The following is a 26412-nucleotide window of genomic DNA, read 5'->3' as shown; positions in this document are numbered from 1 at the left end:
GGCCAGCCTGTTCTACAGAGCAAGATCCAGGACAGGACAGGCACCAAAATCACACAGAGAAACCCTGTCTCGAAATCCCCCCCAAATAAACCCACATATATATTATAAAATGTTTAAGACAATATAGGAAAAGGCTAAGACGGTTAAATGGCTAATCATGATCACACTTTACTTGGATGTATGCCCATTTAGACTTCTTTCTAGGGGTTAGGTGTTTAACTTAGTGGTAGAGTGTTTGCTAAGGCCGGTCCCTAGCACTGGGGGGGGGGGGAGAGACACAAAAAGCATACATACACACAAAATGTAACTTAAAGATTTAAAAAAAAAAAACTCCACTATGACCAGCATTTAAAAAAAAAAAAAGGGGGTCTCACTCTAGCCTAGGCTGGCCTGGAACACTCTAGGTAGCCCAGACTGACATTGAATTTTTTTGTAATCTTGCTTTAGTCTCTTAGGTGCTGGCATAACAGGCAAACACTGTCATGCCCACATACACTGAGGCTTTTTGCAAACATTACCAAATTGTCTTTTTAAAGTTACATGAATTTTGAGCAGTGAGTAATAGTGCAGGTTTGAAATATCAGTACTTGGAAAGTAGAAGCTTGATTGTAGATTCAAGGCCAGCCTAGGTCTCATAGAGAGACTCTCCATTAAAAAAAAAAGTCTTACATTTTAACTCAGGCTGGCCTGGAATTCACTATGTAGCCCAGGATGGCCTCCAACTCTCAGCAGTCCTCCTGCCTCAGCCTCCCCAGTTCTGGGGTTTTTATTGTGTTCTTAAATAGTGAGATAAACAGTTTATTTATTAAGTGCTTTACAGACAAACAGGTAAGGGCATTGGAGAAGTTGTTCGGTTAAATAGGGTGGTCACAGAAGGGTTCTCTGGGAGGTGAGGTGAAGCCTAGCCGATTAATGCAAAAATATCAAAGAAATATTCCAGCCCAGTTTATGTTTGTTTGCTTGGTGTTTTTGTTTGTTTGTACAGTGTTTCTCTGTGTAGCCCCGACTGTTTGGAACTCGAGCTGTAGACCAGGCTGGCCTCGAACTCTGGCCTCGAACTCACAGAGATCCGCCTGCCTCTGCCTCCCAAGTGCTGGGGTTAAAGGCGTGCGCCATCCCAGCAGGGCTTCCAGCCTAGTTTAAGCAGTTGAGGTAGGAATAAGTTAGGTCCGTTGGAAAAACAATAAAAAGCTACTGTACCTATCCTTTTAACAGAAAACAGAATGGGGGTTGGGACACAGAGACATCCTTAAAACGCTGGTTTAAGGTTCTTTTCCCCTTTAAGTGTTCAATGGGAACTGGAAGCTGTAGGGTGCGTTCCCTTCATTCCTTCCTTTAGTCATTAGCATCTGAGAAAGGCTTCCCTAACTTCCCTTTAGAATTCCCTGCGCTCAGATTTTTCCCATCCATTTACAGTCGCCGCCCCTTTAGAGTACTCAAGTTAGAGAGCCTCGTGGCGTCCTTCCTCACCACTTTTTAACACTGCAAATTTTGTTTTGTCCCTACAGTGCACCCCTCCCCCCACCTTCAAACTCGAGTACTGGGCGACAAATAATGTATTTTAAAATTGTGTTCACTCTAGATTACCAAATCCCGTAAGAACTGAGAGTTCTATTTCTAGACTATTTCAACTTTATTTTTGGTTCAACTTTCTCAACATCTACAGCTGTGCTTGATCTACAGTTGGCAATAAATACGTGTTAAATAAAATGTTGCCTGCCGTCTACGCTAGTCTGGACTGTGTGGATCAAGGCCCTTTAACACTGATACTACATTCCTGTTCTCTGAAAAAGGCTTCAAGCGGCCCGACTGTGACGTCCTTCAGTTTTCAAAATGGGAAAGCGAAAATTCCCACAATTCTCAGAACGCGAATTTCTCGCCACAATTCAAAATGGCGAAGGAGGGTGGGGCCTGTCACATGGTGGGCGTCACAGCAGCATTTTTTCCCTCCCCGCCTCCCCGCCTCGTCTGGTAGTCTACCGGTCCCCTCCTCTGCCCACTAAGCCTTTTCGAGGAATCAGCTGGGATTGGCTGGCTAGCAGTGTGGGAGTGGGCCCGTGAAGTCGAGACGCTGCGCCATCACTTCCTGTTGTGGGCAGTCGTTTCCTGTCAGTGCTAGGTAACAATGGGGAAGATAATGGCTGCTTGAGCTACGTCTTAGAACGGGCGCTGGGCTAGAGGCGGGTCTCTAGCAAAGGTTCGGAGGCGGGCTAGAGAGCCGCGGAGGCAGTGGCACGGCGGAGCCTTGGTGGCGGCGGCGGCGCCCGGCGAGTTCGCTCTCGGTCGGAATCCCCGAGTAAGTGAAGACACGGGCAGCCTGAGAAATGGGGCTGTCGGGCTGGAGAGAGGCAGCGGCGCCACGGCTCTCAAAATGGCCCGAGTGGCCGGCTGCGGCCGAGACACCCAGCACGGCCTCCGGACCCGGGCTTGTGGCGGCGGGGGGCTCCGTGGCCTAGTCGCCGCTGCCATTTTAGCTGGGTGGTGTGGGGCGGCCGGTTCGTGGAAGAAGGGGAAGGAGGGAGGGAGGACTTCCTCTCCGTGGCCCTGGAGTCGCGGCCCGGTCCTCCCCAGCTCAGAAGGCCGGGGAGGCGATCCTGAACTTTGGGCCTCAGGCGTGAGAATCTAAGCGGCTCCAGTTCTTCTCTTTACTCGGAGTTTTCCCCCCTCGTCGCCCCGCGTAGCTGATCGGGCTAGGGGTTGGGGAAGTCGGGTGGAGGTGCTGTAAGTCAGATGTTGGGAACTCTTGGGCCTTCAGATTTTCCCAGGGTTCGCAAAGCCCCATTTTGAACCCTTCTGGAGGGCATTACCAATTAGTTGCCCTCTGGGGCTACGATGTCAGTCTTCCCCGAGGACCCGGGACAAATTTGGTTTGCTTCCTTGCTGCTTTAGCCCTGGTGTATCCTTGGCCAGATATTACTAGAAGGATCTCTCTCCCCCACCCCCGCCCCGCGCGCGCGCGCCCTCCAAAAAAAAAAAAAAAGAAAGAAAGAAAGAAAAAGAAAAAAAAACGGAGGGAAAAGACGTTGGGGTTGTTTTCCCTGGTAAGTGTGGGAATTGAGCCAAATTATTTCCAAGTTAATATCCGTGTGATCCGCCAGCAGTCATACCCCTCCCCCACTCAAAAACCCCTAAGGGTCTCAGCTTCTGCGGGCGGTACCTGCCACGTACGCCATAGCTTAGTAACTAGTATTAACCGGTTGGGCTTCTGCTTCCTGAATACTCAGTCCCTTTTCCCCTTATGCTGATTAATTTCAAGATGGAGGAGACAGCCACGTTCTTTCCCTAGACAGTTTCACCATACTTATTCCACAGGTTAGTCTAGCAGTCTGAGGCCTAGCAGACTAGTTATTAAGGTCATTTTTTTCTTTTTAGGGGCAAAAGGATTTATATCAGTTTATCATGCACCACTGGCAGGCCCCACAATTTTTTTTTTTACTAGAAATCAGTTGCTTACATTTCTTGAATCATAATTAACCACAGTGCACTTAGATGATTGAAGACAGAAAAAAATAATAATGTGTTAATCATTTCTTTGATTTTTCATAATTACAAAGTTATCTTCCCATCAGATCAGAGTCGTCTGGAGAGGAGGCAGGCACAATTACTGGCCGGCCTTTTTCTCAAATCAATTTCTGAAGTACAGGTTAACTATCTAGAAAGACCAACCCAAGCACCCCTTAAAGTAACTATTTTAGGGCAGTTCCTCTTACTGAAAAAGGTCACAAACATTCTTTAGCCTAAGATGTCCTGATGTTTTTTATTACTGCAGTTTCTGCCTTAGGCTAGTGTAGTGTACCAAATAAGTCCTTGAAAGTGACTCTTAGAATCTGAAAATAATTACTAGTCTGATTAGGAAAGGCTTGTTTTAAACAAGCTAATATTAAAAGGTAGATTGCCTCTTGGCCATTAAAGGAAATCTTTTATCTAACTCCTGGTTCCCTCTGACCCTCTTGGTTCCCTAAATATCCTAATACTAACATTGAATTAATTTGGGTTATGATGCATGTAACCAAAATACATATGGTATGTGTTTTTAAGAATTTGTTTTATTTCAATGAAAGTGTGGATTCTATGACAGGAAGAATAATGAATTTTTTTCTTCTAGAGCAGAGTGAAGAAAACTAAATCCCAATTTATTGGATTTGAGTACTATGTCATAACAGACAGGTAATTATTTTTTGTTTCGTCTCCTGATGATGTATTTACAAATATATGTTGTTATGTTCTACAGTCCCTGTGTTTGAATGGGTTCTTCATGATGAGGGTGGATGCTTTTACTGTGAATTCAAAGGGTACCTGAAAGTCACCTATGCTTTAGCTGTGGATTTTATTTTAAAAGTAATTTAAAATTAGCCAAACTTTTATAGCACTGAAAGGAAAAATTAGGCTGTTTTAAGACATTATTGGAAAGACCTGGGTATGAGAAATTGCTTTTAAATGTTCAGTGAATAACTAAGTGAAATCTCAATAGAATGTGAGTTATTTTGTCTGCCATTTTATTTTTTCCCCTTTCAAGATTCAAGAAGCCATATTGGTATGTATTCTAATTGGAATTAATTCTGTCATTATTATTATTACCATTATTATTTCTGTCATAACATATCACATTATTATTACCACATAAATTGCTTGGACTAACCAGGGCACTTAAAAGTAAGTGGAACATTATTAATAAGTACTTCTAAAAAACAGTTGCAAACTTGGATTGTCCTAAGCAAATTCTGCTGGATAGTTAACTAGACTACATTTATAAGTAACTTTTCTTCAAGGAGTGTGTGCTAGGCTCTGGGTTTGGCGTGTATTATTTTGTAATCTTCACAATCAGACCTTCATGGGGATGTTAACTATTTTAAAGAGGAAACAGACTACCCTGAGAAAAGGTTGGGTGATTTGTTAAAAATTAGTATGTGGTGGAGCTCTCATTTGACACTTGAAGTCAACAAACTTTAATACCTGTTTGCCATCTAGTTACATCAGGAAACTAGTGGAAATTGAAAGCAATAATCTGTATGTTATCCTGCATCAGAAACTGTCATTAACTTGTAAAAAATACTTTGCCTCAGTGGAACAGGTGAGAGTTTTCCAGCAACTATGCATTATCTGGGTGGTTCATTACAGTTCATGTTTCAACTGTTACTGCTCTTGGTGTAAGTTGATAAATTTACTTTATAAATCAGAGTCTGTTGTGGTGTCCCACATCTTGAATACTGGCATTTGGTGGGGTAAAGGGGCGCAGACATAGGAGGATCACCACAATTTGAGACTAGCTCACTGATCTAGACAGTGAGTTCTAGGCCAGCTAGTTCTACATAGTGAGACCTTGTCTCAAAAAAAAAAATTATAATCAGGGCTCTTAAAGAAATAGCTCAATGAAATCTTTAGAAATATTAGGCCGCTGTCTTTCAGTTAGTAAACATTGTAGTAAGGCTTTCAGTAAGAGCAGGTCAAGTGGAGCATTTACATTTATAGAATTGTGTTACTATACTTTTTCCATAGTCCTATAGGACCAGGAAAGAGAATACCCTCAGTGACTAGCAGCCTGTTTTGATTTACCATTGAGTGGGTAGCAAATAACAGTCCAAACTAGACCAATGAAGTGCTGCATTTTGGGGTTAGTGCCCAGGATGAGGACATTTTCTTTTGTAGGTGTAGTTCTTTGACATTTTTGAATAAGAGAGATTTCTAAATCCTCATGTCCCACTTTATATAGTACTTTGAATCTTTGATAACCAATGCTAAAATAGTAGTAGTTCCATGTCTGTTTTTTCTTTCATTATTTTTTTCTCAGCTTTGAATAGGGACATTTCCTAGATGGTGTAAAGCAGTTCATCTTTCCCCCTCTAAATAACTGAGATTTTTTTCAAAGATGATTCCTCAATTATGGATATATATGTTTTTGAACATAGGGTTTTCTACCTGAAAAAAATGAATTGTCATTTTTGCTCTAGATTTTCTCATATTACAATGCTTTAACTTGAGATTTTAATGTCATTAATCAAAACAGCACCGATATATGTGTGGGATAAATATCTGTAGTAGACAGCAGCACATTTTGTGTGTATGTGTGTTTAGGTAGGTTAAAGGTAATACCTGCACATCTACAGATCATACTGTCTTTGCAGCTTGTGACAGTCTAAGGGGGTTTGAAGAGAATGGCTCTTTCTGGGCGGGGAGAGATGCTTGTGTTTAATGATAACCTAAGTATAGGTATAAAAGGTTCTTAGTGTATGGGTCAGACCAGGGTCAGGCCCACCCTCAGGATTTCTATGTGGGAACACTGGTTCAGGAAGGATTTAGTTGTCAGCATGTTTGATCTTAAAATCGTTTTCCTCAACTAAAATTAAGTGATCGATATAGGTGATAGGCCAGTCTTTTTTGGTTGTGTGTATGTGCGCGTGCGTGCTTGCGTGCGTGCGTGCGTGCGTGCGTGCGTGCGTGCGTCCGTGCGTCTGTGCGTGTGTGCGTGTGTGTTGAGGCAATGCCTCTTCTGTAGTTCAAGTTGTCCCGGAGTTAATTATATAGCAACCTCATGGAAATCCTCCTGTCTCATCCTCCAGATATTTCAGAGAAAGTATTTTTTTATTTTATTTTGTTTTTTGATGAGAGGATTTTGTTGTGTAGCCCAAGCCAGCCTTGAACTCATGATCCTCCTTCCTCAGTCTTCCAACTGCTGCGATTACAGGAGTGCTTCACAGTCTCAGCTTGATGGGAAATCTTATGTCCTGAAATAGTACTGTAGTTACCGATTACTATCAACACTACTAATAATCAGAGATTTTTGTGTTTATTTTTAAAATAAACATAGAACTCTATGGGATATTTTTTAAGTTCTTCAGAATAATAAAAGCAGCAGTTCAAAATTGAATTTATAGAGAACAAATTCTGATTTAACAAGGTAGAACAATAATAAAGGAACATGGAATGGTTGGGTGAAGATTAAATTTCCTGTCTGAATTACTTGAGTGGGATGAAATGTCATCATAGTGGCTTTCCACTAACTTGATCTTATAAATTGGTAGCATAGCAGAGTTTTCTGTCATTTAATTTTTTTTACTATATAGTTCTTCATACTCTTTCAATTCAATTGTTTTAGAGGCTTGTGGTTGTAATTGTGAACTGCATGTCAGTTCTCTTCCTGCCAAGAGATTAGACATGAGGGACATTCCTGAATCCCTTTTGGATTTTTCAGCTACCCTTCCTAAGAGGTAAAGATAGGAAAGTGTAAGCGAAGCTAAGTGTCCATTACTATTCCGGTACTCTCTGTAAGTTCATTGCTGTGGTGTCTCAGTAGTGTTGAATGCACTCTATGTTCTACTAGTCTACCTCTGGAAATGTTTCAACAAATCATGTGGTTGATGAGCACTATCTTCCCATAAATAAATGCAATAAAACAACCCTGTCCTGTTTTTTATTAGATTATTTTATTTGTATGAGTATTTTACCTATACATGTGTATACACACACGCACACACGCACCGTGTGTGACTCTTGCTCATTTAGGCCAGGAGAGGATGTCAGATTTCCTGGAACCAAAGTTACTGATGGTAGTGAGCCACTACGTAGTGCTGGGAGTCAAATCAGGTCTTCTGTAAGAGTAACAAGTACTCTATACCATGTAGCCATCTCTCTAGTCCCTCTGTCCTTGTTTTCTTTTTGTTGTTGTTTGTTTGTTTTGAGACAGGGTCTCACTGTGTAGCCCTGTCTAGCCTAGAACTCAAGAGTTCTGCCTGCTGCCTCCTGAGCGCTGGAATTAAAGGTATGTTTCACCATGCCCAGTGCCCTGGTTTTTTTAGGGTTTTTTTGTTTGTTTTTTGTTTTTTGGGGGGCGGGGAAATGCTTCATATTTTTAAAAGTGAGAGATGACAGAAAAGCACAGCTAAACTTCCATCCATTTATCTATTACAAATTTAATGAACTTTAAAATTCTACAAAAAGCCGGGCGGTGGTGGCGCACGCCTTTAATCCCAGCACTTGGGAGGCAGAGGCAGGTGGATCTCTGTGAGTTCGAGGCCAGCCTGGGCTACCAAGTGAGTTCCAGGAAAGGCGCAAAGCTACACAGAGAAACCCTGTCTCGAAAAACCAAAAAAAAAAAAAAAAAAAAAAACCTACAAAGAAAAATTCTTAACATTTTTGATATCTACATACATGATGGTACTTTTTATCCTGACTTCAAATCTAGTAGATCATTTGATTTAACTTTGTATATTATTTTTTGGTAGAACTGGGGTTTGAACGTAAGAGTCTTATGCATACCAGGCAAGTGTTCTACTACTAAGTTCTAGCCCTAAGCCCCTTTTTACTTTTTCTTTTGTAATTTGAGATCACATCTCATGAAGTTGCCTAGGCTACCCTGAAACTAACTGTAGCATAGATAGGCATTGAACTTGTGATCCTCCTGCCTTAGTCTTCCTATTAGCTAGGATTACAGACCTTTGCCACAGGCTTATCTCGTACTTTAACTTTTTTATTTGTTTGTTTGATTTTTCAAGACAGGATTTCTCGGTATAACAGAACCCTGACTGTCCTGGAACTTGATTTATAGGCCAGGCTACCTTGAACTCACAGAGATACTCCTGCCTCTACCTCTGATTGCTGGGATTAAAGGTGTGCACCACCATCGCCCAGCTGGTTTAACCTATTTTAACCATAGTGAGACAGAGTTTCACTATGTAACCCTGGCTGTCCTTAAACTCAGAGATCTGCCTGCCCTGAGTGCTGGGATTAAGGTGCCCATCATCATACCTGGCTATGGTTGAACAAACAGGTGGTTTTTTTCTTTTGGTGTTAGTACTTTATTGACAAAAAAAGTGGAAAAAAATAAATAGAATACAAACTGAGCTGTGTGGCTGGCTCAGTGGTAGAGTGTTTGCCTGATATGCACAGTCCATTCCCAGCACTGTTGAGAATTACAGAGCCAGCATGGTGACATGGGACTAGGCTAGATAGTGACCCCATGTTCCTCCAAAAGCAGATCAGAAAAGAGAACATCTGGCTATTTGTGCCAGTACAAGATGTTTTTTGGGCTAGGGGTATAACTCAGTGGAAGAGTGATTACCAATCTGTTTTTTTAATGGGCTTCATGATGTAATCCCAGCTACTTTGGAGGTTGAGGCAGGAAGTTAATAGTGAAAAGGTCTCAAAGAGTGCTAAGGATATAGCTCAGTGTGGTAGGGTGCTTGTCTTGCATATATAAGGCCCTAGGTTCAATCCTCAGCACCACAAAAAGGCTTTTTAGGTTTGAAAGTGTTTATCCAAGGACTGGTATAAAAAGCCCATGGGCTTCAGTAGGCATGCTGTTTGGGATTTAAGGAATGTATCATAAAGCACACAGTCTGGGATTTACTGGGAGGCAGTAGTCATTTAGAGGGAAATTGATTGACTTTGGAATCAGTAGACCTGTATTTAATTGCTGACCATTTATTGTCCACAGGGCTTTGACAAATCACTGGACAAGGTTGTAGTCCTGGCTGTCCTGGATCTTGCTCTGTGGACCAGGCTGGCCTCGAACTCACAGAGATCTGCCTGCCTCTGCCTCTTGAGTGCTGGGACTAAAGGTGTGTGCCACCGCCACCCAGCTTATCTTTTGAGTAAATAATTGTTTTAAAATGTCTGAAGCTAATTATATGTAAAAGTATATGATCTGTGTCATAAATAGTAAACCTTGAGAATAAGGTGATAGCTAAAGATCCTCTCTGGTGATGTGGAAGGAGTGCAGGGTGTGGAGGCCTCTTTGTCCCCTCTACTCACCTCAGGAAGTCAGGTCTTCACACATACTAGGCAAGCACTCTGCCACTGAGCAAAATGCCCCAGCCCTTTTTTGCTGTTACTAGTTCAACTGGAAAAGATCACATTTTTTTCAATCATATATGTCATTATTTTACTGACATTTTCATACTAAGGTAGAGAAAAGTCTGTATTTGGTTATTTGGATCATGGTTCCCTAACATCTTTAATATACCTTAGCTTTTTAAAATGTTTTTTTTCACTCCCCAAACAATAGAACTTGTAAGTTACATTTATTACCTTTCTTAATTTTGTGCCACAGCTAGTGCAAGACTCTTTAAAATGAGACCAGGGTTCGTTGAGTATTTAAGAGTAAGATTGGTTTACCAGGCATTGAGACCACTGCTTGCATTGAGAATTTCCTTTGATTTCAAATGTAAGCAGTCACCTGAGGCTCTGGCACCTTCTTGCAGTCATAACTCCCCATGTGACTGCCCCTGCAGGACGGATGTGCCTTCCCAGGGCCGAAATCTCTTCACTTATTCCACTCTTAGCCAATGCAGATTTAAAGCAGAAAGGATGGAGAGTTGGGGCGGAAGTGGGGAATGAATCAAGTCAGATTTGGTTCTCCCCAAATTGACCCCAAAATAACTACAAGGAACTGACTTTTTGATGGAAGCCACTACTTTAGCAAACACTGTGTTCTCTTTAGCAAGGCCTTCCTAGTTTGCTTGCAGTTTTGGAGTAAAAGTATGTTACAGAAATATGTGGAGAGATTTCTCAGATGTGTATTGATGAGTGCAGGGGAAATGTAGAGCAATGTGTCATTATGGAAGTAAAAGGAATTTGGAGCTGGTCTTTTTCTATTTTGAGGCAGGGTCTCATCCCCATAGGCCTTGCCAAGAAAGTGGTAGAATTTTGTGTCATTGGAACATATAGCTCAATATTACCATATTCTCAGGACAAGGGGAGAAATAACCTGTACTTAATGACATTGTAGTTCAGACGGTCTTTTGAATTCAGTCTGTTCTATATGATATGACTAAGATTCAGGTAGTTTGCTTGCTTTAAGGTGCTGATCACATCTCCATTTGGGGGCAGTCTTGTTATACTGTTGTGTTAAAAGGGAGACTTACTGGCTTCCCTGTTTTTGTTAACTCTTGACACTATGCTTATATTCTCTTTTGTGTTATGGCTTTCTATTTGAAAATGCCTTTGCACACGCATGTACTAGTCTCTTCAGCAGCCCTCAGGCTTGGTTTTAATAGTTTTAATCTCTCAGCGATTCAGTTCCCAAGTGTACCTTTTAGTATATTATTACTTGAAGGCTAGATAGAAGGTCCTCAGCTACACACTATAAGAATTTTATTTTGAGATTTATTTTTATGTGTATGGGTGTTTTTTACCTGCATGTATGTATGTGTACCAAGTGATTGCTTGGTGCCTGTGGAGGCCAAGAAAAGAGTGTCAGATCCCTTAGAGATCGAGTTACAGATAGATGGTTGTGAGCTGTCATGTTGGTGCTCAGAACCAAATCTGGGTTCTCTACTGGAACAGCCAGCTCTCCGAACCACTGAGCCATTGCTCTAGTCCTGTGCGTGAAGTTGAAACTGAGAAAATTCACTTTGCACTTTTGGAACTGTAGTTGGAGCTCTTGGATAGCCTGTGATACCAGTGTTCCCTCCTGTTAAAGTGACTTTAAGTTTTGCATGTTAGCATTGATTGTCCTGTTATTCATTAAGAGACATTATCTATTAGTTACCAGCCAAACTGATTCCTCAAGCCATTTGTGTTTTGAAGGTAGTATGAGAGGTTGTTCTCATTAAGAAAAAATTGATCTTTGACCCAAGTCCTACAAATCACAATAAAATCTAACCATTGTTAAGCCTTCAAAATGCTGTATGGAAAGGCTAAGCCTGTGGCTCATATAAAGCAAGATTGCCATGAGTTTAAGGCCAGCATAGGCTTCAAGGTAAGATCCTATCTTCAAAACAGAATCCCAGCACTCAGAAGATAGAAGCAGATAGATCTCTTGAGTTTGAGACCACATTGATCTACAAAGTGAGTTCTAGGCCAGTCAAGGCTACATAGTGAAACCCTGTCTCAAAAAAAAAAAAAGATTTTTTTTTTGACAAAAAAGTTCATACAACCAAAGGTGATTAAATTCACAAGAATGAGGTTTCCATTGATGCTATTGGTTCACTAAAATGGTGGATTCTAATATTTTTTTCAAAGTACTTGTTGAGGAAAATAAAATGGTTAACCAGAAGCTTTATAAACATCTTGCATTTTCATAAACTTTTGTAAATAGTCCCACCAGGGTTTTTTCCTCCCCCACCTATATTTTTATCATTTCATTTATAAATCATCTTGGCAGGTCTGCTTTAGGTTATGCTGAATTAAGTGTTTACTCAACTTCTTTTAAAACTCCTCCAATCTTACCATTCAGAAAGCTAGGCCAGGAATATTGATACTTCAAGGCCAGCTTGGGCTATTTTTTTTTTCTTTTTGGTTTTTTTCGAGACAAGGTTTCTCTGTGTAACAGTCCTGGCTGTCCTGGAACTCCCTTTGTGGACCAGGCTGGCCTCTGCCTTCCAAGTGCTGGGATTAAAGGTGAGTGCCACCACCACCCGGCCAAGCCTACGCTGTATTTTCACCTGTTGTTTCATGGAGACTGTTCATGGGACTAGTTGTACAGTTACTTTATACTTGAATAATCAGCACTGGTCTAGGGAAAGAAACACTTGAACACTGTTGTATTTGTTAACCCATCACTAGCCACTCTATTACTTGCATGGTCAATGACAGCCTGTCCAGTACCCTTGACGTTTTGTAGAACTGTATTAATCAAAAGGCTAATACTAACAAGTTCATTTCCTTCATACACATTTCTGCCCTTGAACAAAATTTCATTTCCTGTTGATAAAATAACTTTCTTCACACAGGAAAAAACAAGCCATTTGGAAACTTGGTTAAATCCTTATTTTTATCTTTTTTTATTGAAAATATTTTTCATACAATATATTGACCATGGTTTCCCCTCACCCAACTCCACCCCCTCCCTTTAGAAAATAAACAGACAATCAAAAAACCCTTCCCCCTAGTCTCTTACTTAACCCTAACCTCTGGTTATATGGTTACATGTCTGTCAAAGGCTTAAAAGATAACATCCACATATGAGAGGAGACACAATATTTTTCTTGGAGTCTGGGTTACCTCACTCAGGATGGATTTTTCTAGCTCCATCCATTGACCTGTAAATTCTATAATTTCCTTTTTAACAGCTGAATAATACTCTGGTATGTAAATTTTTATGACGTTCTAGATGAAATCCTTCACTCTTGAGTTTTCTAATTTGCAGAGCATAGGTTTCCTGTAGTGGGAGTGTTTTGACAATTATTTTAGTCTAATTTTACACTCTTAGCACATTCATAATACATGCCTAAGTGAGGCCTTGGTCATCTAATCTGGTGACTATTAGGTACCCTCTGCTGTACCTTTATGTCTAGTGTTCAGGTACACTTTTCACTTGTCACAGTGAGTGTGTACTTGTACGTTTATTTTTTAAAAGTCACAGGCTGACACACATGCCATACTTGAAAGACTGTCAAGTTACAATTGCACTGAGGTAACTGGAAGTTCAGAGAGAGCAGCAGTGCAAAGCAGTGAGGGAACCATTTACTGGCTGTCACAGTTGTTCAGTTCTGCCATTATAACACAAGCGTGCATGGCTGTGCTCCAGTAAGACTATGAATGCCCAAGTGTGTATTTCATAGTTTTCATACATCACAAACATTTTTTTAATGTGCCAGTAGCCATGTTTTGTGGCACACCTCTGTAAGCTCAGCACTCAAGAGGCTCAGGCAGGAGAGCTGTGTTTTGAGTTAACTGGACCACACAGATTTCCCTGACTGAAATAACTATAAAACCCAGGGGCTGGATGTATATCCTTATGATAGAGTGCATGCAGGCAAGGCCCTGGGTTCAGTTTGTAGCACTTGCATGTAAAAACCAGTTTTAGATTATAAAGAAAATAGAAGCAGGGCACATTGCTGAATTTGGCCCAAGCATATAGTTTGCTAATCCCTGACCTAGTCTTCCTAGTGTAACAGTGCTTTTCCAAAGTTTTCCTATTACATTTCATATATTCGTTTTTCATAAATTCACCACTGTACCTGCACTCTCGATTTCCATGTAAATAAAACTATGGAATACATAGTGACATTGTTTTCAAGTTGGTCTTTCTCTTTTTAGATAATTTTCCACTTGTTCATCAAGATGGAGAACTCCGATTCTAACGATAAAGGAAATGATCAATCTGCAGCACAGCGCAGAAGTCAGATGGACCGATTGGATAGGGAAGAAGCTTTCTATCAATTTGTAAATAATCTGAGTGAAGAAGATTATAGACTTATGAGAGACAACAATTTGCTAGGCACCCCAGGTAAGCTACATCTAATGTAAGGTGTACATGTAAGTTGCTGGGTTTTTAAGAAATAGCTTATTTTACAATGTGTTTTTACTAGCTAGCCATGCATCCAGGTACAAAATAACTAATAGGATTTTAGTTTCTAGGACAGACTCATCTTATTTTGTCATCTTTTATTCTTTGAATATGTCCCAACTGTAACCCTACAGAATTAGCTCTGGGTAAAACAGCAACTAGAACTCTGTCCTTACTTTCTTTCACCCAGATAAGGTCTCATTTGGTCCTAGTTAGAACTCAGTCTTACATCTTCCTTCCCATTTCTGTTTCCACCAACCTGTGGACGGTTTCGTTCATTTTCAAAGGTAAGGTTTTTAGCAAGACTAGCAAATAATAAATACCAGACTTGAATTAGAATATCTTAGCTGCACTTGTGGCTCTGTTGTTACTTGGTGTGGTTTCTGGCAAGTCAATTTAAAGTTCAGATAACAAAACCAGACAAGACCTGGTGGCATGTGCCTGTAATCCCAGCTGCACAGGAGGCTGAGGCAGGAGGAGGTTGTTGAGTTTGAAGCCAGCCTGAATGGATCCTTCTTCAATAAGAATCATGAGGGTGGAAAAAAGACAGAAACCGACTTGCTGATTTTCATTTGTAATTTGGCAAACATTGTTCACCTTCCAGGAGAAAGTACTGAGGAGGAGTTGCTCAGAAGACTACAACAAATTAAAGAGGGCCCACCACCACAGAGCTCAGATGAAAATAGAGGTATATTTTGCTTTGGGAGGTGGGTAGTGGATGGAATGATAGGAACTTCATAATAGTAAATGTCGCCAGAGATTATCCTGAAATGCCACAAATTAATTTGGTGATAAGTAACTGTTCATAAAAAGAGAAGTGGCATTTTCTTGCTGTTTGGTGAGAATGTCAGCATGCTGTGTTATTCTGCCTCACCTTTGGATTGTTTGTGTTAATTGGGCCACAGTGAGAAGTAGTCTATTTAAATGAGGTTTCCTCCCCTTGGCTTTCCACAGCCATTGAAATTTCCTGCTACTTAGTTCCTTGTTTATAAATGTGGCTTCATCAGCAGAAAAGAAATGCTGCTTTGTCTGCCCTAGTGCCTTTCTAGTGGGTGTAATTTGGTCTCCCTGGGGTATTAGCAGTGACTGGAGACTGGTTGACACAACTGATGAGGGTTTGCTGTTAGGATCTAGCAGGCAGAGAGAGGGCAGGTATACTGCCAACCATCCTGATACCCTACAGTGCACAGCACAGTTGCCAGCATTCATTGGTTCAGAGCGTCAGTGCTGCGGCTAAGCAAGCTGGCTCTAACCTCGGGCCTGGTGCTCCTCTGCACAGGCAATAGGGATTGGCTGGAACCTTGGAGCTGTGGTGGTAGATTAGTTTGTGAACCTACTGTTGAGTATGCTGTTACTCTAGGTTCAGGCTGTTCATTTGATACAGGCTTCATTGTCATGGTAGTTTAAGATCTTGATAGTGACAAATCTTCAAGTAATTATAAACCATTAACCTTGTTTATGTTTTTGCTATGGCTACAAAATTCTTGTATTTTAAAGTAACTTTATATTATCAAAGATACTTAAGCTAGGTCCCTAGATGAAGTAATAGAGACTGAAAATTTGGTAGAAATATAATCGGAACCAAAATACCAACACTAACCCCCACAACTAGCGATTATATAGTTCCATTTTGTTTAGACAGTGGACTAGGAAAAACATGTCGCCTTCTCAGTCTCACAGCTCCTTCTAGAGCAGCAGTTCTCAACCTTCCTAATGCTGTGACGCTTTAATACAGTTCCTCATGGTGTGCTGACTCCAACCATACACCTGTTTTCAGTGCTACTCCGTAACTGCAGTTTTGCTACTGTTATCAATTGTAATGTAAATAGCTGATATGCAGGATAGCTGAAACGGGCATTCACCCCTCCCCAGAGAGGTCAAGACCCACAAGTTGAGAACCACCATTAACCATTACAGGCTCTCATGAAATAGTGGAAACAACTTCTTCCAGATCCCCTCTGAAAATAAAGTTCTATCACTCTTAGCTTTCTCTTTTCAAACACCTGATTTTTTTGCTTCTTACTTAGAAATCAGTGTTACATACAGTATAAGACCTGTAAATGTAAAATTTGTTCAGAGTTGCAGAATTCTTCAATGTTATTTATATAATTGTCCTAACTTTTGTAGTTCCTTTCTCTCTCCCTCCTCCTTCTTTGTTTTAAACAGGTGGAGATTCTTCAGATGATATGTCCAACGGTGACTCTATAATAGATTGGCTTAACTCTGTCAGACAGACTGGCAATACCACAAGAAGTGGCCAGAGAGGAAATCAGTCCTGGAGAGCAGTGAGCCGGACTAATCCAAACAGTGGTGATTTCAGATTCAGTCTAGAGATAAATGTTAACCGTAATAATGGAAGCCAAACCCCAGAGAATGAAAATGAACCATCTGCTAGACATCTTAGTGTAGAAAACATGGAACAGAGCAGCCAAAGACAAATAGAAAGTCCAGCATCTGAGGCATCGTCTGCCAGATCATCTAGGTCAGAACGCAATTTAACTGAAGCATTCATAGAAGTGCCATCCACCAGAGGTCAGAGGAGGGCAAGAAGCCGGAGCCCAGAACACCGGAGAACCAGAGCTAGAGCTGAAAGAAGTAGGTCACCTCTGCACCCAACAAGTGAAATTCCACGAAGAGCTCATCATAGTATCTCATCTCAGACCTTTGAGCACCCTTTAGTAAATGAGACCGAGGGAAGTTCTAGAACCCGTCACCATGTGACCCTGAGACAGCAGATAACTGGACCTGAGTTACTAGGTAGAGGTCTTTTTGCAGCTTCTGGGCCAAGAAATGCCGTTCAAGGAACAAGTTCTTCAGACACAGGTACCAATGGTGAATCTGCAGGATCTGGTCAAAGACCTCCGACCATAGTCCTTGATCTTCAAGTAAGAAGAGTTCGTCCAGGAGAATACCGGCAGAGAGATAGCATAGCTAGCAGAACTCGGTCAAGGTCTCAGACACCAAACAACACAGTCACTTACGAAAGTGAACGTGGAGGCTTTAGGCGCACCTTTTCACGTTCTGAGCGTGCAGGTGTGAGAACCTATGTCAGTACTATCAGGATTCCCATTCGCAGAATCTTAAATACTGGTTTGAGTGAAACTACATCTGTTGCGATTCAAACCATGTTAAGGCAGATAATGACAGGTTTTGGTGAGCTAAGCTACTTTATGTACAGTGACAGTGACTCAGAGCCTAGTGCCTCAGTCTCCAGTCGAAATTCGGAGAGAGGAGAGTCACGGAATGGAAGGGGGAGCTCTGGTGGTAACAGCTCTGGTTCCGGCTCCAGCTCTAGCCCTAGCCCCAGTTCCAGTGCTGAAGGTTCAGAAAGTAGCTCAGAGATGTTCGAAGGCAGTAATGAAGGAGGCTCATCTGGCCCAGCAGGTGCCAGGAGAGATGGTCGACATAGGGCCCCAGTTGCATTTGATGAAAGTGGTTCTTTGCCATTCCTTAGTCTGGCTCAGTTTTTCCTCTTAAATGAGGATGACGACGACCAACCTAGAGGACTCACCAAAGAACAGATCGATAACTTGGCAATGAGAAGTTTTGGTGAAAATGATGCATTGAAAACATGCAGTGTTTGCATTACAGAATACACAGAAGGCAACAAACTTCGTAAACTACCTTGCTCCCACGAGTACCACGTCCACTGCATCGACCGCTGGTTATCGGAGAATTCCACCTGTCCCATTTGTCGCAGGGCAGTCTTGTCTTCTGGGAACAGAGAAAGTGTTGTGTAATGAGAACAGAACTCTGAGCTGTGTAGCTGGAATAGTGATGGGCAAACAAATTACTTGCTTTATGTCCACTTTGTTGAGTGGTGCTTAAATATAAAGTCATAACCTGAACCTGAGTCATTGCTTTCTGAGGGAATCATGTCTTTAGTTTCTCTTTCAGGATGAAAAGAATATTTCAAAAGCAATGTTTTAGGACTTAAATGTTTGATTTCGGTACCAGATAATTGCTAACCTGTTACTGATAATTTACCCACATCCACTTGTCATTTTTCCCTTTGTTATCTTAAGGTCTGCCTTAGCAGTGGCTCCTTTCTCTACATGTTGACCTCTTTTTAAAGTTTCCCAGGCCATAAGAGAGGCATGAAGAAAATTCCCACTCAAAACTTAAGTTCCATTATGTGTTTTGTAAGTGATTAATTAAAACAGTACCATTCCCAGTTATTGACACCAATTCAGTTACATTCTGAATATTGTTTGTTCACCTTCCAGAGTAGGTGATGATGGACATACCAGTGTAAATAACACTAAACAGGATCTTCTAAGTGTATTAACTGTCCTAAGCCCATCACTGTGGCACACAATAGAGTGAACTTATAGTTTAATTGAGATATTTATCTTGTGGAAATATTAAAAAAAGCCTATGCTTGTGTAAGTGAAAAAAAATCACATTCATTTGTTTAAAAATGTAAAGCTATTTTGTAGAGGCTCAGTACTTTTCCAATGCACTCTTGTATTAATGCATTCAAAATTGTAAAGTACCATGCTTAGAAATGAGAACTGCTTTTTGTGAGCCAGCATAGTATAACAAACACACCAAACGAAGCTGCTTTTGTAAGTGTGTAGATGTCAAGAGCAGAACATATCTATATTTAATGTATTTGTGAACAGCTACTGTGACATGAAAAGGAAAGGACCATGCAGAATCAAACTGCTTTAGAGACCAATGGAGGTTGTGTATTTTAACTTGGATTTAGGCAGGAAATGATAGATGAGGGTAAAGAAAAGAGCTCTGAAGAGTGGAACATTTTCATGATGACAGTAATACAGACATGAACTGGTTTCCCACGGTGACAGCCACAGCAGCTTGACCCAGAATTCTACTTTAATAGATGAAGCAGCCGGTCGTTTGGCTTTCAGAAGACGAACCACCGCCACCTAGCACAAGTTCAATTGATGTTTTTACAGTCTGCTCCTCAAAAAAAGGAAAGGTGGTGGAAAGAAGGACTAAACCAATTTTAAAGTAAGGATTTCAGTTGGTACGGATGGGTGTGCTAATTGGAAAAGTCTCGGATTTGCTTGTTTTCGAGATTTATGTAAGGTACTAATGCACACTTGTCAGTATTTTATTGATGTATCTAGCAGATCTAACATGCCACCTTTAAAGACCTATTCATAAATTAAGAAATTTTTATTAACAGTGAGGCATGTGGGGTTATTTGAAATTCAGATTCTAGTTGTGCTGCCCATATTTGAAGATGAGATGGCTGCCTCACATCTATGGACACGCACTTGATTGTTTTTTAGTAGTAAGAATAGATTGTGATAACCCCAGTACTCTTGCCTGGGTTTTCTTTTGAGGCTGATTGGGGTTAAGATTAGTCTGGCTGTTTCTCTGGGGAAAGCTGCCAGGCCAGAAGAGAAGCTGGATGCAGTAGGCACATCCCTGGCCTTTAACCAAATGAGCTAACTACCCGGATTAGTCCAGGACTCTAGAAAATGTTTTACCCAAATCTGCCTTAGGAATTACCTGCTTACTCTCACTGATATCACCTTAGCAGTAAAGATTATTTCAGAGTTCATTCTTTCATGTTTTCCTCTGGCTTTCAATCCTACCTAAGTATCAAAGAAACTCAATTGTAAATATGGTAGTTGTTTACAAAGGATATGTACTGCTCTTGCAAGGAAATAATGTCCAAACAAAGCTTCACTTATTTTTTTTAATATAAGCAGATTTCACTGTTTATGGCGCTTATGTAATACATTTTTATCTTTTTAAAAGAATTGTCCATGTAAAAGTCAGGATTCATTTATATTTGTGAGCCCCCTTGTCACCTTTCTGTGGTTTTCAGATCTGCAGGATAGTCCTGATTAACTAAAAACAAATCCATTTTCCTCTTGGTAAAATGTTCCATGTTAGGGATGTTCATTTTCTATAGCTCAAAAACAACTGCAGCACATTCTAAACATGAAGTTACTGACAACAGGTACCTTCCTGACCTCCTCAAACTCATTACTCCTTTGTGAAGTCCTGAAGTCAGAGGTAACTCAAGCAGGATGCTGTTTATGAATGTAGATGCTGAAGCTATTCAGAAACACTGGAAATCAATCTTTCCATTTCTAGCCTTCAGTAGAATGCACATGTTTGATGTGCATGTGGACCCTTTCAAATAGCACTCATATCTTTTGGGTTGTGTAGAGAATGAATCCAAGTATTTTTAGTAGGCGTTGCTTTTTTATTTTACAAAGTCCATAACTATTATATATTACTAATGTTGCAGATGTTCAAGATTCATATAGGTGTCAGGTATAGAGTAAAAAACGAATATCTTTTTCCTCACCAGTGTCCAAACACCTATTCTTGAGGGAACATTTTCTTGCAAAAGACTTTACATTTCATTTTGTATCTTTGCACTTTTTCTTTATTACAGAAAGGTTCTGTCTTTAAGACCTACTTTGAACTTCATGCAGTAATAATGTTGGGAAATTACATTGTTCAAAGCATAGGGAAATTACTAAAGCCTGATTTTCCTTGACTATTTCAAATGGTTTTTTTAATCCACTTACTAGTGTGAAGGTTTGTCGTGTTTTGTTTTATTCCACACAGCTTACAATGTTAAGATTTATTAGTGCAGAAAACAAAATTGAACAAGTTAAAAATGGCAGGCTATTTGCAGTACCACCGAAGAGAGCTGTGGTGGGGATTTGGAACATTTCCTCTGAAAAGACCATGTTAGTTGCACCTCCATGGGGAGAGGGAAGAGGCTCACACACTAGGATTGGAACAGATAATTGTCCAAGTGATAAGGAAATGTCAGTGCCAGGAGATACTCAATCTTTAGGACATGATGGTCAGAATCCATCCAAGGTAGGAAACTGCTTAGCTCTGTTACCTTAAACAATGGTTTGTTTTGTTTTGTTTTTCTCCTGGGAAAACTTCATTTCTGTGCCAAGTATTCTCTGCTTTTGTCAATGTCTTATATTTATGAAGGGTTAGCATTTAGCACATTTTCTATTTAACCACCTGCTTCTATGACTTTTAGTCAGTTCTCCAAATACCCACATGATAAAGAGGTCAACATTACAAAATGACTGTTAAGGCCTTTTTTAACAGTTTGCTAGAATGCAGTGGCACCTTGGGGTTGACATTTTTCTTAACAGATAGGGGAAACTTTTTACTTCTTTTGTGAAAGGAAATAATTTGTAATCTGCCTTAGTTGATTTTTTTGTTTTTCCTGACTGGCTTCCCTGTCACACGTTTTACCAAAAATATGCAGGACATGGAAGCCACACTTGCAGAGCACTTAGGGTCCTAAGCTGGTTCTGATTGTTGCTTTCCAAAGTCTTCTTTCTGTACCTTTGTAACAGGTGGGGAAGGCACATGTGAAGGTGTCTGGTTTTCCCCTTTAGCAGTTCAGTATGTTTAATGCTCAGCAACAGTGTTGTGATTGAGTTCACTAGAAAATGGTTCTTTTCAAAAAACGATTTTTAAATGTACATTGATGTATCATGCTTCACTTGGGGAGTTCAAGTGCAGGGTCTGAGGAAAGAGTATTTCTAAGTCACAGTTGAAGCAGATCAAAACGGCTGTGAGCTCCATATCTGCCCTTTAAATGTTTTAGTTTTCGAGGTTGGGGCTTGTGCTGTGTACTCTCAGCTGGTCTGGAATTCAGGCTGGCCACAAACTTAGGGCAGTCCTTGTGCCTCTGCCTCTTGAATGTTGGGAATACAGGCACTTGTCACCAAACCTAGCTCCAGATCTAGCTCAGCACTCTGAAATTAAGGATTCCTTTATCTTCACTGGAACATTTCTAAAATACTCTCCAACACTCCAGGAAGTAAGTGGCCTCCTGTAAGTCACCATAGTTTGTATCTAAAAGCCTACAGCTTAGAATAGAATTAGTACCGGGATTTTTTTTTTCTAAGTATCAGTTTTATGATTGTTTTCATGTCCATGTAGATGTCTGGATTCAACTCTCAGAACTATGGTGAGATTCTTGGGACTTTTTTGTTTTGGTATTTTGAGAGGGTCTCGTTTTGTAGCCCAGGCTGGCCTGGAATTAGTGATCCTCCTGATTGCTGGGATTACAGGTATGTGTCACCCCACCCAGCAAGGATTTGTTTACTAAAGTCCCAGAGCTGCTTTATAGTCATTTGGGTTAGCAGCTATCTAGAGATGCGCAGTGAAGCTGAACCCTATCATACCACTGTGCCTTGTTTCAAGGTTTTTCTCATTTCTCATCTTGAAGATTGTTTCCAGTTCCAATTTCTAGTCAAGCCAGCTGCCCAGCCTTAACTCTGTTCAGTGCCCTGTTACTAACATTTTTTAACAGATTGGTTTTTATATGTTTAAACTGTCCAGCATTTGGATTTTACCTCTTGATAGCTCCATTTGTTCCTGGTGCTGCTTTTAAAGGTATAGGGCCCTGTGAAGTGGAGTAGGTACGCAGCTGGCCTGGTTATGGACCTATGTCTGTCTTCTCCCAGGAAAAGCTGCTTTGCTATAGATGTTTACTTGGGTTCCTGGAAAGAACTGGGCAGCAATTCTGGAAAGCTCTGTGAAGCCCATATGAAGCTGAAAAGATTTGAAAAGGGCAGCCTTTAAGTCTTTGAACATGCAGCACATGTGTGCATGCTGCGTAAAGACTAAAGTGATTGTCATAGCAGGGCTTCCTGGCCTCCGGGAAACGTTTTCAGAAAGCAACAGTGGAACGCAAAGGGAAGTGAATTGGCTTGGCTTGCTTTGTCTGGTTTCTCATTTCCTTATCATTTAAATCGGAATGAAACACCCTTCGGTATCTGATGCAGCAAACTCCTGGTTGGGAAGCCCTGTATTAAATTTTGAGAATGTACCCAACTTTTTTGTACAGTGCTTTACACCTGCTAAAATTTAACTTGTTTAATGCAGAACAAGACCTTGAAAGGTCATTCATTAAAACTGGTTTGATTATTAATAGCTATCTTTTAGGAAGAAGCTTTTTCCCTATGTACAATGTCATACTGCAGACTTAAAATATAGACTATCAATAAAATGCATGAAGTGATCATTTGTGCTTTTTCGTCTTTGGGGTTTTAAAAGGTGGACGCTAATCAAAGTTCTGGTATCTTAAACCAATCACATAGGCCATTTTTAGAGTATTTGAAGTAGGTGTTTCTGCTGTTCTAACCTGACCGTTCCCTTGCTTGACCTAATGGTTTAGGTCCTTCATTCAGATGGCTCTTTCTAAGCAAGTCATCTCTCTGATAGGTGGGTAGAATTCCCTTTTAGACACCTAAAACTGGCAGTGTTTGCTTAAAGTTTCCGTTGTGTGTGGCACCTGCAGAGCTCTCCACTGGTGATCAGACTCAGTTCCTCGGTGTAGTTTTGATGCAGTAGGACTTTGTCTCATTACTTTTCTAGGGTTTTTAGTGTGGTGATTCTATTTGTCAGAAACTCCGTGTTGAGCCCAGGCCCTCAATGCTAGGCAAGTACCCTAGTACTCAGCTTGACTCCTCGGACCTTTTTGTATTTTTGTTTTAATGTTGAAACTGTGTCCCAGGCTGGCCTTGACTTTGGGGTTCTCCTGTCTCTCAGCCTCTAAGTAGCTTTGATTATAGACCTGCATTACCAGGTAGTCTTCCGAACTCATTATCATGAGCTACACACACACACACACACACACACACACACACACACACACACACACACAGACTCTTTTTTTTTTTTTTTTTTTTGGATGAGGCTTGTTTAGTTCTGATGTAATATGGGCCAGCAGATAAGGTAGGTCTCTGCATAGCCATAGATCAACTTTTTTTTTTTTTTTTTTTTTTGGTTTTTCGAGACAGGATTTCTCTGTGTAGCTTTGCGCCTTTCCTGGAACTCACTTGGTAGACCAGGCTGGCCTCGAACTCACAGAGATCCGCCTGGCTCTGCCTCCCGAGTGCTGGGATTAAAGGCGTGCGCCACCACCGCCCGGCCTCATAGATCAACTTTTAAAACTTGGTGCCATTTGCATCCTACGCACTTTAATTCTCAATCTAGAGTTCTACTGGTCAGTATAGTAGTCACCACCTATTACAGATGTAGCAGTCATAGGCCATCCGATGAGAAGTGCAGCAATATTTCCTAGACTTCAGGACCCACTTCAAAAACAGTGCCTAAGATATAGATGAGAGACATGGTTACTTCCTAATAGCTGAGGAAACTGGAAATTCAGGTGAGCTCTTGATCGGCCCCATATCCTTCACTCCATTCAAATACGTGAGTTCTCAGCTATGTATTTGGTGATAATTATGGCACATACATCTGTAAGGTTTGTTAGTATCTGTTCACAGATCCTACTGAAAAGCCTGCTTCCTTGCAATGGGAACTTTTTATCTTGGTGCTTCAAATGTTGAATGAAACATGATCTTCAAGTCCTCTCCTCAGCAGCCATTTACTTAGTCCAAACACCGTTTAAACTATTATTTGGAAATGGCTTGTTTGCACTTGCCTTTAGAATGTATAGTGCATACTTAAATTCTTGGAAACAGCCAAGATTGACCAGAAAGGTAGCATGTGAACCAACTGAATAGGGTTGCTTTACTGAAGCTCATGAAAGTGTTCCCCCAAACAATTTAAACAAATATCTTCTAAGCGATGGCAACATTCTTCAAAGGCCTATGGCAGCTTCTAGGCTACTGACTTTAAAGGGCATTTTCTTGGATGCCAGTAAGCTGACAGGCATACTAAAAATTGTCTGAAATCCTAACTATTTCAAATCAAGCCATAACAGGCCAGTAGTACAATAATAAAAAAAAATGAGATGGTCCTTAAAGATTGCTCAATTTGGGCTGGTGGTGTTCGATGGTATAGTGCTTACCTATTCTGCACAAGGCTCTGGATTCAATTCCCGGAAGCATGAAAATTTCCCGAAAATTTACACACTAAAATACGGAAAAAAGCTGGGTGGTGGTGTGCATGTCTTTAATCCCGGCAGAAAGACTAGAGACATGCTATTCATATACAGTCAATTGACCTTAACTGGGACTCTACCATACACTCAAAATCGTGTTAAGGTGTCCAGAGACCATGTTAAGTATTCTTAATACATTTAAAAAAAAAAAGGCCTAGCAGTGGTGCAGCACTCAGGAGGCAGAGAGGCAAGCAGATCTCTGAGTTTGAGGCCAGACTGGTCTACAGAGCGAGTTCCAGGACAGCTGGGGCTGTTACACAGAGAAACCCTGTCTCGGAAAAAAAAAATCATACCTCACAATCAAACTAGCCTAGGAGTTGGGAGAAATACCAAACAAAGGAGATCATAATGAAACAGGATTAAGAGTGCAAGGAAGAACTTCAGAATCAAAGACGTCAGTGGAAATACCCTGCAGTGTCCTGTGGCCCTTGGCTAATTAGCCAGTTAAGTCTATAACTTAACCTGTGTCACCTAGAATGCAGGATGGTCATCTGTCTACCTCACTGGCGATTAATTTATAGCAAAATTAATATAAAGCAATTGAAAAGGCTTAGCCATTTGTAATATAGGTATTAGTAATCTATCTGCAAGTTCTAAGATTAACTGTATTCAAGGGCCTGAAAGAAACCTGAAGCTGACCTTCATAGTTTTAAACATCATTTTAAACAACAGAGTTAGGAAAGATGCTTAGCATGCACAAGGCCACCAATTCTATTCCTAGAATATACAGTCAAAATAGATCATTGAGAGTGAAGTTTTTGTTTTATTATATTGTATTTTATTATTCCTTAGAAGCCTGTTTGTTTTTAATGAGACACAAAAGGGGTGTGGACCAAGATGGGAGGGGAATGGGAAGGAATATGTAGCATGAATCTTAAAAGTTCTTATTAATAAAATCAAACCTGAGGCCAGTTATTGGTGTGAACACTGGAAGATCAGAGAGACAGAACAAACCACAGCTAACCTCACCTGGCCAACTTCTCAGCTGGTCTTGTTTCCTCAGACTGGAAGCTTCTGTGTCCTCATCCCAATGGCTCTCAGCTGAACTGCTGCTCGAAAGCCTGAAGCTTAACCAGCTAAAAGCTTAACCAGACCAAATGCTTCTAGTTCCTGGTCCTCACACCTTATAAACCTTTCTGCTTTCTACCACCACTCCCTGGGATTAAAGGCTTGCTTTCTGGGATTAAAGGCTTGTGTCACCTGCCTGGCCGTTTCCAATGTGGCCTTGAACTCACAGAGATCCAGAGGGATTTCTACCTCTGGAGTGCTAGGATTAAAGGTGTGAGTGCCACCATTT

General features: G+C 40.8%; 1 protein-coding gene across 2 annotated transcripts; it reads left to right on the top strand.

The window, feature by feature from the left end:
- Positions 1 to 1900: 1900 nt before the first annotated feature.
- On the top strand, positions 1901 to 18075 carry Rlim (ring finger protein, LIM domain interacting). 2 transcript variants are annotated; one of them, XM_059250155.1, is made up of 5 exons: positions 1901 to 2296; positions 4111 to 4167; positions 13978 to 14167; positions 14832 to 14915; positions 16394 to 18075. In XM_059250155.1, exons 3-5 carry the CDS (start codon positions 14002 to 14004, stop codon positions 17965 to 17967), a joined length of 1824 nt encoding a protein of 607 aa, XP_059106138.1. In that variant the 5' UTR covers positions 1901 to 2296; positions 4111 to 4167; positions 13978 to 14001; the 3' UTR covers positions 17968 to 18075. The 2 variants fall into 2 exon arrangements, with proteins under 2 accessions (XP_059106138.1, XP_059106137.1); XM_059250154.1 differs by having other exon boundaries at positions 4106 to 4167.
- Positions 18076 to 26412: the final 8337 nt, after the last annotated feature.

The sequence above is a fragment of the Peromyscus eremicus genome, chromosome X (genome assembly GCF_949786415.1).
Source record: "Peromyscus eremicus chromosome X, PerEre_H2_v1, whole genome shotgun sequence".
In the NCBI taxonomy this organism is placed as follows: domain Eukaryota; kingdom Metazoa; phylum Chordata; class Mammalia; order Rodentia; family Cricetidae; genus Peromyscus; species Peromyscus eremicus.
The sequence above is the reverse complement of the archived record's forward strand: the minus strand, read 5'-3'. Positions and strand labels throughout refer to the sequence as shown.

What these genes read in the sequence shown, in the direction of transcription:
- Rlim (XM_059250155.1), top strand. Translation starts at nt 14,002, where the DNA reads ATGGAGAACTCCGATTCTAACGATAAAGGAAATGATCAATCTGCAGCA. An exon ending in CAATTTGCTAGGCACCCCAG is followed by an intron (nt 14,168 to 14,831) that starts GTAAGCTACATC and finishes TTCACCTTCCAG; the next exon opens with GAGAAAGTACTGAGGAGGAG. An exon ending in GAGCTCAGATGAAAATAGAG is followed by an intron (nt 14,916 to 16,393) that starts GTATATTTTGCT and finishes TGTTTTAAACAG; the next exon opens with GTGGAGATTCTTCAGATGAT.